The following is a 15,676-nucleotide window of genomic DNA, read 5'->3' as shown; positions in this document are numbered from 1 at the left end:
AAGCAGTTTGCATTGGTAATGACAGCTACTCATGGTCATACGCACGGTCTGTCGCTCTGAATGCTACTTGGAATTATGTCCTGCCCCAAACTGGGGGGAGGGAAAGGGACAGGAAAAATCCACAATTAGCAGAAACAAGTTCTCTGGAAGGAAGAAGTCTGGCAATCAAATCATTCATCAACTGCTTCCTATGGCAAACCAATAAAACAAGTGCAACTTGACACACTGGCTAAGAGGGAGAACTGGTAACTCACTGGCCCAGCTGAAAGAGGCTGAGCTGGAAGAAGGGCAATTCTGGCAGTGCTTAAACATTAAAATGTCCAGGCAGTGTGGGTCTTAACCAAGAGATTGTTTTCAGCAAGGTCTGCAATAGCCTGCTTCATTCAGCACAATCTCCTGCTGAGAAATGAGCACCTTCTTCACCACTGTCATGAGCCATCAGTGCTCCCCAAACAGCAGAGCCAAAAGGGCTTTTAATACTCTGGTTTCAGGCTTGCAAGGCACATGAATTTCTGCTTAGAAAGCAGATTAAATGGATGTGTAAGTTCTCGTGTTGTGCTTGGGGTTTTGAACAATATTTTATGGCATTAAAACATCTTGTCCTGATTAAATATTTACTTCCTTTCTCCTTTCAAAAAGACAGCTATGATCTTTGCCTATAAATGTGGTAGAGCAGAGTTACCCAGTGGTTATCAAATCAGAAAGATGGCAAAATGAGAATTCAGGATCTGGTCTTGGACTGGGATCTCTGTACATTAAATCAAAATTACAGTCTTTCTGGGATAACTGATCAGGCTTATACGCCTATAAGCTGTTTTCCCACTCCATTTCACTTTCAGCTTTCAGCCACCATTACAGTTGTACAGCCACAAACCTCAGTCATCCCATTGCACCCTTGCAGGGTCCCCTTTATGCCTCTTTCATGTCCTCCACCTTTTCCATTCTCTCCCAATCCAAAGTGATTGTTTTGGGATAACAGAAAATTTGATTAGATTCTTTTTAAGGAAGAGATAGTGCAGAAGAGCAGAAGGGGCTTTCTAGTGACAACACTTTAGCACTATCTTAAAATTTCATAAATTATTATTTATCAATAACTCAAGAGATTTAACTGTGTAATTTCAGATACTGGAAGGCTGCAGAGTGTCTGTGTGCATGCACATATACCGTTGCTTGCCAAATCTCCTTCCCAGATTAGGGAGATAGGCTACCATGCCTGATGAGACCAGACAAGTTACCTAATGATCCCCTCTTTTAACCATAGAGCGGAGAAGAGGGTGGGTGCCTTCTGGTTTCTGTGATGAAGATAGCTCTAATTAGTGGGGAATTAGTAGCAAAGTTGGACTCTGAGTATTGCTTGATAGGGATCAAGAAGACTAGCTGGAGCAGGGCTCACTTTATACTTACAAACCTTGGATATTAAAATAAGCATTTTCTAGTCTTACCCTTTACTAGATCTTCAATTCAAATTGCACAAGTGTGTGCATTTAGAGTTCAAGTTCGGATCCACCTCTAAAACCTTGTTTTTCTCAATAATGTTTTCAACAATTAGTCCCACTGAATTGCAAAAGTATCTTGTTCTGTCTCTTTTAGCTCTCCAGGATTCAATGCCTTTTAAGATTCATTGCATAAGGAAACTATTGTTAATAGTAATCAGTTTCCATGATGTATCTTGAAAGGAAATTTATTCACTAGGCAGACTTGGAAAGAAAAAATCCATTGTTAAAATCTATATTTTGTGGTTTGAATCTAAATACCAAGAACTCTGTTGTAAACAGGTTCAACAAAAGGAGAAAGAAAAGGAAAGACAGTGTAGAAAAGATTATAGGAAAACAGAGAATCAGCAGTCATGCTCAAAAAAATATATACCTTAATCCCTTTTTGGGTAGTGTATTTCTGTCAAGCTGCATGCTGTTAAAACAAAAAAAATCCCTAAGGACATACAGTAAACAGGACTGTTCAGAATTACAGATTTTAAAGGTCTAGATATGTGTGCATAACAGAAGGTCATTTAATGCTTTTTAATATATCTTTCATGATAAATGTCTAACTCATTGGAAGGGACAATAGGACATGGACTGCTGCACATTCATTTTTCATCTAGACATGCTCTGGGCTGGGTCAATAGTAATTTGGAGACTGTCCAAGTCAGAAAGAAGTCCTTCCTTACAATTTCTAACCTTCCTACAGCTTCACCCTGCAATCTGTGCGAGAATCATATGGTCACAGTATGAATCTTTATTTTTCACAGTTGCCTATGATATGCCAATAGATTTCCGAAAGAAATGAAGGTTGTGGCACCTGCTACGAGACAGCATGGCTTGCCAGAAGCCAAATGACAGCTCTGCTAGTAGAAATACGTGCTAAATATGCAGACCCTTGTCTTTCTGCTGCTGTGGGGCTCATATAGTAAGGTGATGGTGGGGACAATGAAAAGGGGACCAGAACAACGTTGTTCCATATTCAGGCACACACGGTGGCAGAGCAACTGATCGCTGGAGATCTATGGCTGGACATTTCCTAATTCAAACTCCATCACTTCTAGCGATCACTTCTAGGGCACCCACTAGCCTTTCTTCAAATCAAGTGTCATTTGGGCATTTATTCATAAAGGCTTGGTAGATTGATGCCCGACTAGTGTGGGTTGAATTTGATCTAGTTATCATCAAGTAAGTGTTGAAATGGTTTTTTTTTTTTTTCCCTTAAGAACATAATTTAGTGTTGCCATATGGATTAAATTGCAAAATGGCTTTAGAAGTTTCTGTATTACATATCATAATCACACCTCTGAGAACAAGAGTACCTTAGGACTCTTCCTACCCAACAAAACTCTCATGCCACTCTTAAAGGTCATTTTCTATTGTGCCAGGGGGGCTGGAGGCCCCACTGCCACGTAACCTTGATCCAAATGGGTAAAGACAGTGAAAATACTGTTGGCGTTAACAATCCATTACCATTACGGCTCAGTCTAATGGCAGTTAACCACTCTTACCACCAGGAAGTTTTATAGGCAATTTTACTGGTGTAATCAGGGCCTTGTTCTGCATGGGGAGAAGGCAAATGGAAGGAGAAACTTAGCAGGATTTCAGCACAGGCCCAGCTATCATGGTCCATGTGAGGGTAGTCCTCTATCAGACAGAGGACTACATTTTCAGCATTTGCTCCCAGCATAACTAACAGGACCAGGAATGGTTGATAACAAGAGAACATACATTTGAACACATGATTCATTGAGGTCCTTATAGAGAAGAATGGGGCCTTGATGTTGCTTCATGCACCTCTAAATTTCAAAACAAACAAACAAACACGATCATAATAAAGCCAGTTTCTTCTGCATATACTTCAAACATCCTAATGAACACTACATTTTCTAATATTATTTTAACTTGAAGTTCTATGTATTTCAAAATAATCTATAGCACATTATCTAAAAGTAAAGGAGCCAATCAGTGCTCCTTTAAAGTAATCCACAAGTCAAAAGTTATAAGTCAGTCAGATAAATAGGCTAGTAGTGACCATCAGATTTTGCTGAAAAACTTGTGAATGACATGAAATAGGGGTGACTATTCCTCAACACGAGCATGGAATTATTGCAACTGCATAAAAGTGAATGTAGCAAATATTCATTTTGCTTTTTTAAAATACTAAATATTGCAAAGATGCTCCTAGATTTCAGATAATTGCATGAAACTATTAACCATGGTTCTATGTAACTATTAATTCAGACCCATAACTGCCCATATCTTTTTAGTATCTGAAAGCATTCCTCCACCAAGAAGCTGGGTACGTTACTTCTACAGAAACTGGACTTTTGGTAAATAGAATTGAACTGTAACATGCAGTGATCCCATTAGGACATTACCAGCCTGACCCCACTGCTCAAAAGATCTCTAAAGATGATCTGAAAAAACATCACCCCTTTCCTGAAAGAAGCAATGCGTTCATGGAAATCTGTCTCTTTGGCTCAAAACAAATACCAATATAAAGTGAGGCTGAGAATATTGTAATATTCCTGACGTTTTCCTCTGCCATGTCAACTGCCAGAAGCAGTCTTGCAGGAAGACGCATGCATATGTAGGCTGAGGTCAAGCCCACCGTATCTCCATTCCCTTTTCTTTATTTTGCACTGCTGAAACCATCTGCAAGTTCTCTGGGGTAAATGACAGGAAGCCTTACAGTTCTCAGTTTCCTACCTGCCCTTGGTGTTGAGGTTAACTTGGGAAAGAGTTGTAATGCCTTATCTTTGGGCTATATCTAACTGTTGCAGAGCTGTTAGGGAATAAAAGAAAGTATTGGAAGCTAAGAAACTCCTAGGGAGGTGTAAGACAGGCTGAGCCAAGCTGGTATGAGACTTATAAATTAGTTCCAATAAGCACATAAAAAAATCTGATACATGATGCACTGTTTCACACCTTAAAACCACGACCATCAACTATGATGATAATTTAAAACAACTGAAAGTCTTGAAGAGCTTAAGTGGGTTTCATTGCACTTTCATGGCCCTCAAAACTAAACACCCTTTTAAAGTAAACCAAAGCAAGCCAGTCATGTAAGAAACTACTTCCACTCTGCTAATCTTAAAATGCAGCCATTATTGCTGATGAGACCACTGTTAATTCCTATATTTCTGTATTTTTTATGCATCTCTTGCTGTGTCACTCAGACCAAGCAGAAGAAAGACACAAATCTGCAATGCCCAACAGCAATTAAGGGTTCAAAAGAACTATTGGTGAAGTGTCCACCTGGAAAATTTTATCAATTAAAGCAGTGATATTTCACCAATTAACCCCCGTAGACAGTTTTATTTTAGAGTATAAGTACCTATATGATTTATTTTAATCCCTCTAAATTGTTGTAAGCTAAAATACAAGTGTCCTCCCACATAGGGAGTTACACTGCTATAATAACAGAAGTAGACTTGTGTAAATAAATACTGCTAGTGAAAAATCAGCAGAAGTCCTGAGGGAGATGCAAATTTTGCTGAAAAAGCAAATATTTTGCTAGTATTTACTGAACCCATTTTCTGGTTGTTACAATCTCGTAGAATCTGATAGCCTGAAAACTGGGCGTGAGCAATGTCTGATCATCCCTGGAAGGACTGAGACGTGCCAGGTATGAGTGGGCACACGTGGCAGAGACCTTGCAGACTTTCTGTCTCCATGGCAGGTGACTGCTTTTTTGGAGGCAGCCATGGGCTACTCTACTGAGTAGAAAACATAGATGTACCCTGAGATTTTGGTCTCATTTTCTGGGTTCTTTCCAATTCAGGCTTCTTCAGGCTTCAATCTCAGCCTACTTCAGGCTAGTAAACTATTGATCACTAGTCTTTGATAACTCCTTACCAACTGGTCAAGCACCTTACTTTATTTTCTTGCTTGTGAGAATGTACTCTGAAACAGCACTTAAAGCTGTACTAAGTTCAGGATTTCTCATTGTATCTAATTCCTCTCCTCTACTCACAAAGCCTGTTTTCCTGCAAATGAATTAAATGAGTCTTATTTAAAAGGCTGTTAATGATAAATCCTATGTTATCTGTAATTTAACCCATGCTGTTTAATATCCTCTGTATCTTTCCAGGAACCGAGGCAAGGTGGCCTCGCCGATAATCCCCTCATCCTCCACCCCAGCCCTCCTCCTCATTCCTTTCTCAGCACAGACCCTTTGAAACCTCTTCTTCAGCCCTAATGACTGCAGCGTTATTTCAGACTGTGTCTGAGGCAGGGAAGTGAAAAGTTCACCGGGACCAGTAAATTGGAGCCATCTTTAACCTTTTCATTCCCTCTTAGCATGCTTGCCATTAGTGATGCTTAGCTATCAAATTGCAGTTAATGCTTCAATGAAGCAAAACCATACTTATTTGTATCATCTATTATTAGCTCTCTTCTCTTTTAGTTTTCCCTAGGCTTTCTCTGCATAGACTTTATGTCGCTTGCCTGTTGTACCTCATTTTGTGCTTCGGTATTTCTGATTTTGTCTCTACATTGTATTATTATATCTCACTATACAGACTACTCATTCAGTCTTTTGCAAGCTCTAGAGTGACTGAAGAAAAAGAATAAGCCTCTTTTTGCAGATAATTTCTTATGCCATGACAGGCTACAACTAGTATTGCCAGAGGCATCTCAAATATAATCTGAGTTTACAAAAGAAAAAGGACATATTATCTGTTGCCAAACATATCTGTCTCTAACATTGCAAACCAATGCTTTTGTTTCAGAAAAATCAAACTGCGAAAATCCTATTAGGGCTATAATTCAAGAAATGACACCATTTTCTCTAGGTATATACATTTGTTTTGAGGCCAGATCAACATGATAAATGGCTCTCTCTGGACTTAATCATAATATCCCCATATGGACAAATCTGAAACTTAAAAATATTGCCAAAGGCAGAGTATTTGGAACCACTGAAATTAAGTCATTGAACAAATACATAAAGTATTAGTAGTGGGGGTTGCTCAGGAGCTTATGCCAAGCCATTAACATTTTAAATGTGATGTTTAACATCCTCTGTATAAATATGATCTTTGGCGTAAATTCATACTCTTCCACATCATTCTATTGACTTCACCATCCATATATGTAGCACTATTAATTACTGAAGGTTTTTATAAGCTAAATGTTAATAATTAACTTTCTAAGAAATACTGTCACACAGTTCATGGCACACAATGTAAATTGCTATTTAAAAATTGAAGGCACAGTGCAAATTACAAATTACTCATGTATCAGCGTATTTTTAACTACTGTTGTTAGCATACATTATATTGGTACACACATATGTTTTATAGTGTTGTAATTATATTAGTAAGAGGTGTGATTTTAGCTGATATAGTAATACTTATGAATGTAACATAAGAGAATGAAATGTGTGGAGAGTTTCCATCTAGGTTTGGCAAAGAGTTGTTTAGGGTTTTGGTTTTGTTTGTACTTTTTTAATGCTGATTCACTGAAAGTGAAATCTTTCCATGGAAAGGATTGGTATTGAAAAATCTCTGGGTTTCTATAAAGGAAAAAAAAAATCTTAATGTTGTATATAAAAGATCTTTTTTCCTCTGTATGATTATGTTGTTAAACAATCAAGTTTAACCTTAAAACATTTAAAATTTTTCTGACTGACTCAGTATAATTTCTTTTTTGGACCAAAGGCTAATGAAATATTTAATATTGACTTTTCAGTCCCCATGTGAGATAAGAGTTTCATTGTCAAGTCTTGAAAATTTTCACAGGAAATTAAAATTCCTTACTGCCTAGCAAAGCTTATTTTTTCTCTCTTGCAAAAGTCAAATCAATATTTCACACACACACACACAAAATAATTAAAATAAAATAATTGTGGTACAAGTGTGCCAGGGTAGGTGCACCACTTTATAATATAAAATAAATGGTAAAATATCCGCATGTTAAAAAGAGCAAGTAGAGGATAACCCTTTCTTGCTTTTGTTTGTTTGTTCCAGACACTCAGCAGGACTGTGCATATAGTGAGGGTCTCATCTTGTAAACTGTCTCCCTGCCAGTGAAGGTGCATTTGGGTAAGGATCTGTGTAATGATTACCATGTAAGAAGCAACTTGTCAGGACTGGGCATTTTAAGGCAAGACTGGTCAGCTGAAGGCAGGGGCCCACCAGCTCTGCCTGTACTTTGAGCTAACGGGAAGAAAACCGGTGGGGTCCCACTGCTGGAGAAGATCTGTTAGCAAGAGGGCAGTGATACAGCTTTGGAGCTGGAGCAGGTAGATCCAGCACGCAGGAATCATTATGTGGCTGTTTAGATTTGCCTTTAATTAGACAATTTTCCCCTTTTCTCTGGTTGTTCTCCAGAATAAGGGAACCAGAAAACTTCTCAAGATAGAAAAAGTGCTTGTAAAACCTTAAAAGGCAGTTGATTGCACATCCAATGCCTTTCAGCTTTCTTTTCTTCCTTCCTTCCTTTTTTACATAAAGGACTAAGCTGCTAATTAAACAGTGTCCCTTTAGGAAAACAGGTGGAGGGTTTATTTTTTTTGGCTCCTGTCCTTTTGCCTCTTACTGGTTTTGTGGTCACTGTATCTATAGGCAAGCTCACCTTTCCGAAAGAGTAGATCTGACGCTTCCAGTCCTCATGAGCAGGCTCTGAACTTCCTGAGTGCTTGTTGTCAGTCCAGAGAGAGAGCCATGATGGCTAAGAGGAAGGTCAATAGACTCGGAACTGGTGTGAAGGCTAGTCATGGACTGGTAACTTGGTGTGTCCTTACTGCCCGCTGAAGAGCTGCTCAGGTTTGCAGCCCACACAAGACCACCTGATGTGAAAGAGTGCACTGAGGCGGGACTGGAAGCCAAGGAGTGACTTAAGCTTACAACATCTGCATTTAAGTCCGAAGGTTTACTGAAGAGGGGGCTGCTGCTACCACTTTGCCCACCTGCACTGCCCATGCTGCCTGTGCCCGAGGATGGCGATTCCAGGCTGCCTTGCCGTGCCAATGTGGTACTAGGGCTGGGCATTGCCGATGTGGGTTTCACACCTTCAGTACTGGGTGCAGAGGCAGCTTTACCACTTGCCTTGGCACCAAACAACCTAAATGTAAAACAAATAGCTTTAGAGAAACTGATAGCCACATTAAACATTCATGGCGTAACATCCTAAGAGCCAAACTACACATTTTTAATTACCGCTACTAAAATCATGCCTACCTAGTTGATCAATCACATCGCAAAATTAAATTTGCTTAACCATATCACAATAATCAGGGTTTGTTTCATTAACAACAGCTCTCGTTCACTCCTGTTCAGATGTGTTCTTTGCACATGCAGACCCTCCCAGAGAGAGGTAAAATAATCACATTTTTGTCTTATTAGTGCATATGCAGATTACACTTTCACCCAAATTCTGTAATTAAGCGTTCCCATGGCTAAGTCATTAGCTTTTAAACCTCTCGCTTCTCAAATGAGCTAAAATGATTGCAAAATACACTTGCAAAATCCTTCATAGTTTAATAAACATCTAAGTATTTGTGTAAAATTTCCCTCTTGTCGTTCTTTTGCAGATGGTCATGCGGTCATCGGTCATGTAGTAACCATTCAGACAGAATAAACTGCACTGGAGCTAGATGGGCTCGGTTTGTCTCCAAGGGCAGTCATGACAGCGGTGTATTTCACATAATTTCCTTCAGCAATTCCATAGAAGAAAATTCTACAGTGATGATGGAAAAAACCAAACCCAAATCCTGTAAAACTGTTGAAATAAAAAGTCATGTGATGACTTAATGTCTTACTGGAAATATTTTAAGCTGCAGTTAAAGTGCAGCTCATAAATTAATAAGAAATAATTTCAAAACTTATCGTGATATAAAGTAAGCATGGCTAATAACATAAGAATCCATTTTACACGTTACCAAGCCCACAAAAATCAGCTGCAGCTCCCCGGCAGCCTGGAGATGCTGTTTTGGAAATTAGGCACAAGAGGGCACTATTGGCTTTTTCGCCAACAGTGCAACTGCTCCATCCCAATTTATATTTCAACCAGATTTATACTTCCAGAAACGTTACAATAGGGCATTTCCAATTGAAATTTAGCTTTGTTTGTGATGAAAGATGTAGAAAATCTGCTAAGATAATGAAACGTTTGTAGCTGGAGCTGCCAACAATGTGAAAGCAAATGCTTTACTTATCTACAGAGCTCTTCAGTTCTCCGACCAGGCTCTGGTGTTGCCTGTTCCTGTAACAGAATGTGCCTGAACCCAGCGTCCTTCTTCCCTTTGGGGGTTTATCAGAGTATTGAGAGGGAACTTCTCATGTAATATTCAGTACAAACTTAGAATCATAGAATATCTCGAGTTGGAAGGGACCCACAAGGATCATCGAGTCCAACTTATTCTAGCCTTCAAACTGTTGTTACGGGAATGTAACTACAATGCTCTAAGCTCAAGAAACAGCCACTTCAGGTCTGGCGAGGTCTTTAGGCCTTAGACAAATAATTATGTTGTGTGAAAAAATATTACCCTTTTTTTTTTTTTTTTTTAACTTGGTTCTCTGTTTGTTTGCTTTTTGCCCAGTGCTTCAACACATTGAAAATCCCTGCCTTATATACTGCAACTTCAGGAATTCACAGGAAAAGCACTAACCTTCGAAAAGTGGGTGAGGCGATATCTGGGTATTTGGACCCCGGCTGCCTAAGTCCCGGCGTACCAGAGGCAGTCGCTGAAGTCGGGCTGGATTTGGGGGAACTGGACAGCGAGACGCTCTCAGAATCGGACACGGCCACTTTTTCTTTTTCCTTGTCCGTCTGGTTGATAGTGACAGGGCTGGACCGCCCGGAGCCAATCTTGCTTGGCTCTCGCAGTTTGGTGGCAGCAGCACCTGCAGACTTGCTGCTGACATTGGAGTCGATGCTGCTGGTGCTGGAGCGGTGGCCACCCCTGCCGGGGATCCCGCTGCCGCTGGATTTTGATGGGCGAGGCAAACTTCGGTACTGCAGAGTCGTCTTCGAATTCACATGCAGGACGCCGTCATCCTGGTTCTGGGAACCATCCAAGCTCGTTTTCCGCCCCGCGTTGGACTTCCCACCGATGGCTGAAGATTTAGGCATTTTTCCTAGAGTTGCCGACCCGCTTGTGATAGTTGCTCCACTTGTGGTGATTATGGTAGAAGATCCCATCCCAGACTTCTTGAATCCAAAGGACCCTGTAGCAGTTGATCTCCCAATGCCAGAGGGAGGCTTTTTTCCTTCATCGCCACTGCTTTTTCCTGCATCCGACGGAGAGCGCTGAATGGAGGCTCCTTTCAGGGGAGTTTTCACTTTTTCTGAAGCTTTTGCATCATCTGTTTTTCCTGAAAGAAAGTATATTTGAAAAGGTAACTTGTGTTTAAGCTGCATGTCTCAATATCTAATTTTAACAATATATGGTTGCAATTTCAAAGTGAAAAAATACACAACTAGAAACATTGGCCTAAGAAAACAGACCAATTTGGTCTTCAGTCCTCCATCAGCAGTCAGTAGCACATACAATACATTACACATAAGCATTAAGTATTAAAAGCTTGAAATTCTCCTGAGAATTTCCAGTTTCATATATAGCTGGAGAGCATAGATGTAGAAAATTATCCTGAATGAACTATAAGGAATTTTATTTGGCTATTTTTTCTGTTAATAGCACTTCTATAAGTAAGAAATAATATTTGAAAATAAAACATGACATGTAATTAACATTTCCAGAAGTATGGCATTAATTATGTATGCCAAAATTAGTGGTACTTATTGAGTTCTTTGGTTTTCACTGATTACATTTTTTTAGCTTATAACTAAGTTTGTTCTGGTTTTAGCTAGGGAGAGATTATGTTATCATGGTATGAATATTTTTGATCTATAACTATATCAATTATGTGAGTTAATAGCCTTTGTCATATCCTTGATATCTTTTCAAGATTTTTGATTTTCTGAGAGGCTGTCTTCAGTACCGCACAGACACATACCTATATACCATATATTTTTACATAATGTTATTGTGACATTCAGAAAGGTTTAAATAAGATATTGTCTAAGAAAACACCCGCTTCCTATTTTACAAACAGACAAAAAAATGCCATTTCTCTTCTATTTTAATTTCTCTTTAAGCACCTATTGTATGCTCCTAATAAGGAACAAATATTCAGCATAACAAAGTTTTTAATTTGCTCTTCAAGTGATTATGGAAGTTTTAGAGGTGGGTGGCCTAATTTCTCTGAAAGAACTAAGCTGTAATAAACAGCAACACCTGCAAGTCAGAACTAAATCCACTCATGGTTTCATGCAGTGCACAAACACATGCACACGCCAAGATACGGATCAGACTCCTACATGGAAAGCACACAGACTACTAGTACATGCTTAAAAAAGGCCTCAGTTCTGTGTTGCACGTCTTCAGCAAAACAGATCTGGGAAACTTAGCTTGGCATGTGGTAAACCTTTTAATATCTGCTTTTTTAATTGGTATTACAGAGGTGTCATTTCTCCATCCATGTCACTGCTGACCATGGCAATGCTCCTCAGGGATCTTACAGACCAGAGGCTGACCAATGTTTAGCTGTTTCAAATTGCAAAGAAACAGAAGAGGCTCACAAAGGATTCAAATTTATTCTGAGGAGATCTTTGTTAGCTGCCTTTACAACTGGGGGCTAAAGAATGCTCATTCAGTATTTTTTCAGGACACAACAAAGGTCTAGAAAATGTCCTACAAAGAATCAATATTTCCCTGGTAAAATGATAGATTAGATCATCTTAATAATGATGCCTTCCACCAACTTTGGATTTTTTGCTTCAAGACTACATTGCAGAAGTGGTTCCTACTTCCGAGAGGCCTTTCAAAATTAGCACTGAAGAAAGTGTGTAAAAAGATATTTTTTACAATTTTTAGTTCTTAACAGTGTTCTATAGAATACCCACAGTATCTGGAATGTGACAATTCAGCTTAGTTCAGAAACACTCATTTTGAGTCCCCTCACTTGAATGATAAATCTTTTTATCTCAATCTCTAATTTTTGGCCATTTCTATGCATATGTTCATTATCAAAGGTACGATTTTTCTAGAGACCAAAGATAAGGCAGAGATGAGTCCAAAAACACTTTTAAGAATTCCTTAATAGAAGTTGACATACTCAAATGATAGTAAAACAAAATGCAATCACAGATTTTGTTATGGATACATTCATGTGTGATTAATAAATTATTAGTATGCAGTGAAGCAAACTGATGGTTAGAGAGATGAACAAGCCAGTATATTATTACAATCTTGGCTTGCAGTCATTTATGAGAGGAACTACCAATACACTTACAGTTCCTCATGTCTGTCACACACTTATAATATCCATTAATATTTTTTAGCCCACAAAAGATTTCTTACTGCTTATAAATGAAGTCTAACGCCTTAATTTTCAGTGCTGTAATCTGAACTACAGAAGTTTCCTACCTGGGGTCTTAAGCGCGCTTGTTCCTGCTTTGTGCCTGGACTGAGTTGCTCCTACTTGCGCGGTCATGCCTCTCCTCCAGGATCCGGTCTGTGAAACAGAGAGAGATGTTTTCTGCCCCCCCTTCTCCGACTCTTCAGACAGCCCCGAGGCAAGGCCTTTCCACTTCCCACTGCTGTCTACGCTGCTGTCAAAGTCTTCCTCTGGTTTCTTCAGTTCTTCAGTGCTGCCCCAAGTTTCGCTGTCCGTAACCGAGCGCTTCTCCAAGTCTGTCTTCAGCTACAAGAGATTTGCATGAGAAATGGTCAGTCTCAGCATCTTCAGTATTTGCTGATTTCTTAAATCACAGGGCAGGGAGGAGGATAAGCATATTGATTTATTCATAGCAAGGGCCATGGAAACTCCCCTTCTAAAAAGTCAGTGACCTGGTCCCAAAAGTTAAAAAACATTCCCATTTTGGGAAGACATTTTTCCTTTTGTTTTTATTTTCAAAAGATTTCAAGTCTTTCCTTCATGGATAAACCATAACGAAGTGAAACATAGTTTACTCTAATCAGTGCTGATACTCTCCCTACTCCTCAACTCCTTCTGAATTTCACTGTGCTGAGCGGTTTCACTAGAATCTTGAATGAAGGAATTCCTAAATATACTACTAAAATCACCTGTCTGGTTTCATGCCTTTTCGTACCCAAGCCTTCCACTGACCGAATTAGGAATAGTGCTCCAGCAGCGCTGAGTATGTTGTGCCATCAGTGGGAAAGGGTAACATCTTCAGCAAAATTAGCAGTGCTACGGCTGATGGCTTTTCTACTGGTTAGTTTCCACTGCAACAAGTTGTTTCCAACAAGCAGCAGCCCAACAAGACAGACAACGTAGAAGCTATGAAAGTAGATTAAACAGTTGGAGACTGACCCCATCCTCTGTGTTTGACAAGACTTGTGTTCTTTGTGCAGAGTGTTTGTTGTAACCCTTCCTTCTGTGTTTTCCTGCAGCCTCCTGCCCTCAGCCTCAAGCCTTATTTGCACATCATCATCTCACCAGTCCTGCTTACCTCTGCCCCTCTTTAACAGCAAAAGGTGGAGCTGCTCTCAGGTATCACTGTGCGTTACTTTTGTCTGATGTAACCACAGCGCAATCCTCATACAGGCAGCCCAAGCGGGACTGCAAACTGGATCGCATTCAGGGGAGGGCTATTTATTATTCTGTGTTGCCACAACTGCTTCTCCACAGAGACCCCTCTGCGGCTGTTTCCTAGGCACTGCTGTCATAAGTAGGATTAATACGATTAGATGACCGACAGAATAATCAGTTGCTGTTTACATATTTGTCATTTGAGGCATACAAAATGCAAAAGCTCCCTGCGCGTCCATGATTTTGTATGTGCTTTGGAGACGCTAGCACAGATTTTGGGTAAGGATTGATGGGAAAAGAGCCCAAACAAACATCTACACAAATATTGCAGGGTCCTTCAGAAGAGAGTTTTCATTAGTGTTATTGTTACAACATGTGTAATGCTCCCAGAACTTTTCTCATAAATGAATGGTTACAAACACATAGCCATACATTTTTAAAGCAAACTGCATCATTTCCAAGAAATGACAAGTATAATACTTTCTAAAAGCCTCTCTTCACCATTAGGGGATCCGAAAAGCAATATTAATCCTCTTTTAATAAGAAAACAACAACAAAATATGCAATTTCTGCCTCAAGCTATAGCCAGCTTGCACTTCTCCAATCACTTAAAAAGACTCCAAAGGGGATCTCTGTGTTGCATGAGTGTGTCTTACACCTGGAGAACAGCTGGCAAAATACTTATATATTCTGCTCATCTCAGCTTCTGGCTGAGACCGCAGGCTAGCATGGAGTACAGTGTGTTCTGATTCATCTGCCTGGTAAAGGCAGACCTGATAAAGGTCTGTTCCTAGCCTTCAGAACATAAAGTAACTCTGGCAGGAAAGCAATATTCGAACATGTGCTACATCTCTGTCACTGAACAAATTGCAAATGATATCTGGTTGAGCAGCTAGAACATGAGATCACTTGAATGAAAAACCTGCAAATAGTTAAACAGTCAGCCTGAGATTTCCCAGTCCTGATGATGATAAGGCAGTAGAACAAGCAAGCCAGGACTAGCTGGCCCTCACTGGTGATGTGAAAGGGAAGAAACTGATCTCCAGTTAGCATCCATGGGAGAGCCTGACGGGGTGGGAAAGGCAATGGTAAGGGCTGAAGAGCACTGGCATCTGTGCGAGTTATCTTTGCACAAGTACAACATTGGTCTGAAATCTGTCCTGCTGCAGATTAAAGTAGTCTTCATTCCCAAAGTAACTTTATTTCCCCCTTGTCTGGAGGAAATGACAAATACATGTTTTTTTCCTGTTGACAAAGTCTGCCACGATGTACATCTACAAAACAGATCTCCGAATTGCAGGCACTGGCTGCCTTCAGGAGTCTAAATGCAATTGGGAGTGCCAGTCTTGTGTCCTGAATACTTGACATCAAATCACTGGAGGCAACAACTCTTCCCCTATGCTGAGCGTTCAATCTTGAAGTTCCCTGCCTGTAAACAGGAGATGACATGGCAGAGAATACTTTTCTATGGGGACTAACTCTTCTGTTTTTCTTTCTTTTTTTGTGGGGAACTGAGTCCTGCAAGCATTCTGTATTGTCTTTTTTTACCACTTGCAATTTTGAGGGGAGCTGGCAAGAAATACTAGGATATCTGGCACAACAGCTTTATATACACGCGCGCGCACACACACA

General features: G+C 39.9%; 1 protein-coding gene across 13 annotated transcripts in view; it reads right to left on the bottom strand.

Moving 5' to 3' along the window:
- NAV3 (neuron navigator 3) overlaps window positions 1-15,676 on the bottom strand; it is a 273,105-nt gene that overhangs the window by 51,117 nt on the left and 206,312 nt on the right. For 8 of the 13 annotated variants that reach the window (XM_054831177.1, XM_054831187.1, XM_054831197.1 and 5 more), the window contains 4 exons: window positions 12,916-13,192; window positions 10,096-10,801; window positions 8,061-8,549; window positions 1,867-1,908 (listed from right to left, as the gene is read on the bottom strand). In XM_054831177.1, the coding sequence (XP_054687152.1) occupies window positions 1,867-1,908; window positions 8,061-8,549; window positions 10,096-10,801; window positions 12,916-13,192 (1,514 nt within the window). The remainder of the gene's footprint in view (window positions 1-1,866; window positions 1,909-8,060; window positions 8,550-10,095; window positions 10,802-12,915; window positions 13,193-15,676) is intronic. The other 5 variants (XM_054831243.1, XM_054831269.1, XM_054831251.1 and 2 more) reach the window with 3 other exon arrangements.

This window comes from Grus americana, chromosome 1 (genome assembly GCF_028858705.1).
Source record: "Grus americana isolate bGruAme1 chromosome 1, bGruAme1.mat, whole genome shotgun sequence".
In the NCBI taxonomy this organism is placed as follows: Eukaryota; Metazoa; Chordata; class Aves; order Gruiformes; family Gruidae; genus Grus; species Grus americana.
Note: the sequence above shows the minus strand (reverse complement) of the source record. Positions and strands in the feature narration are given on the sequence as shown.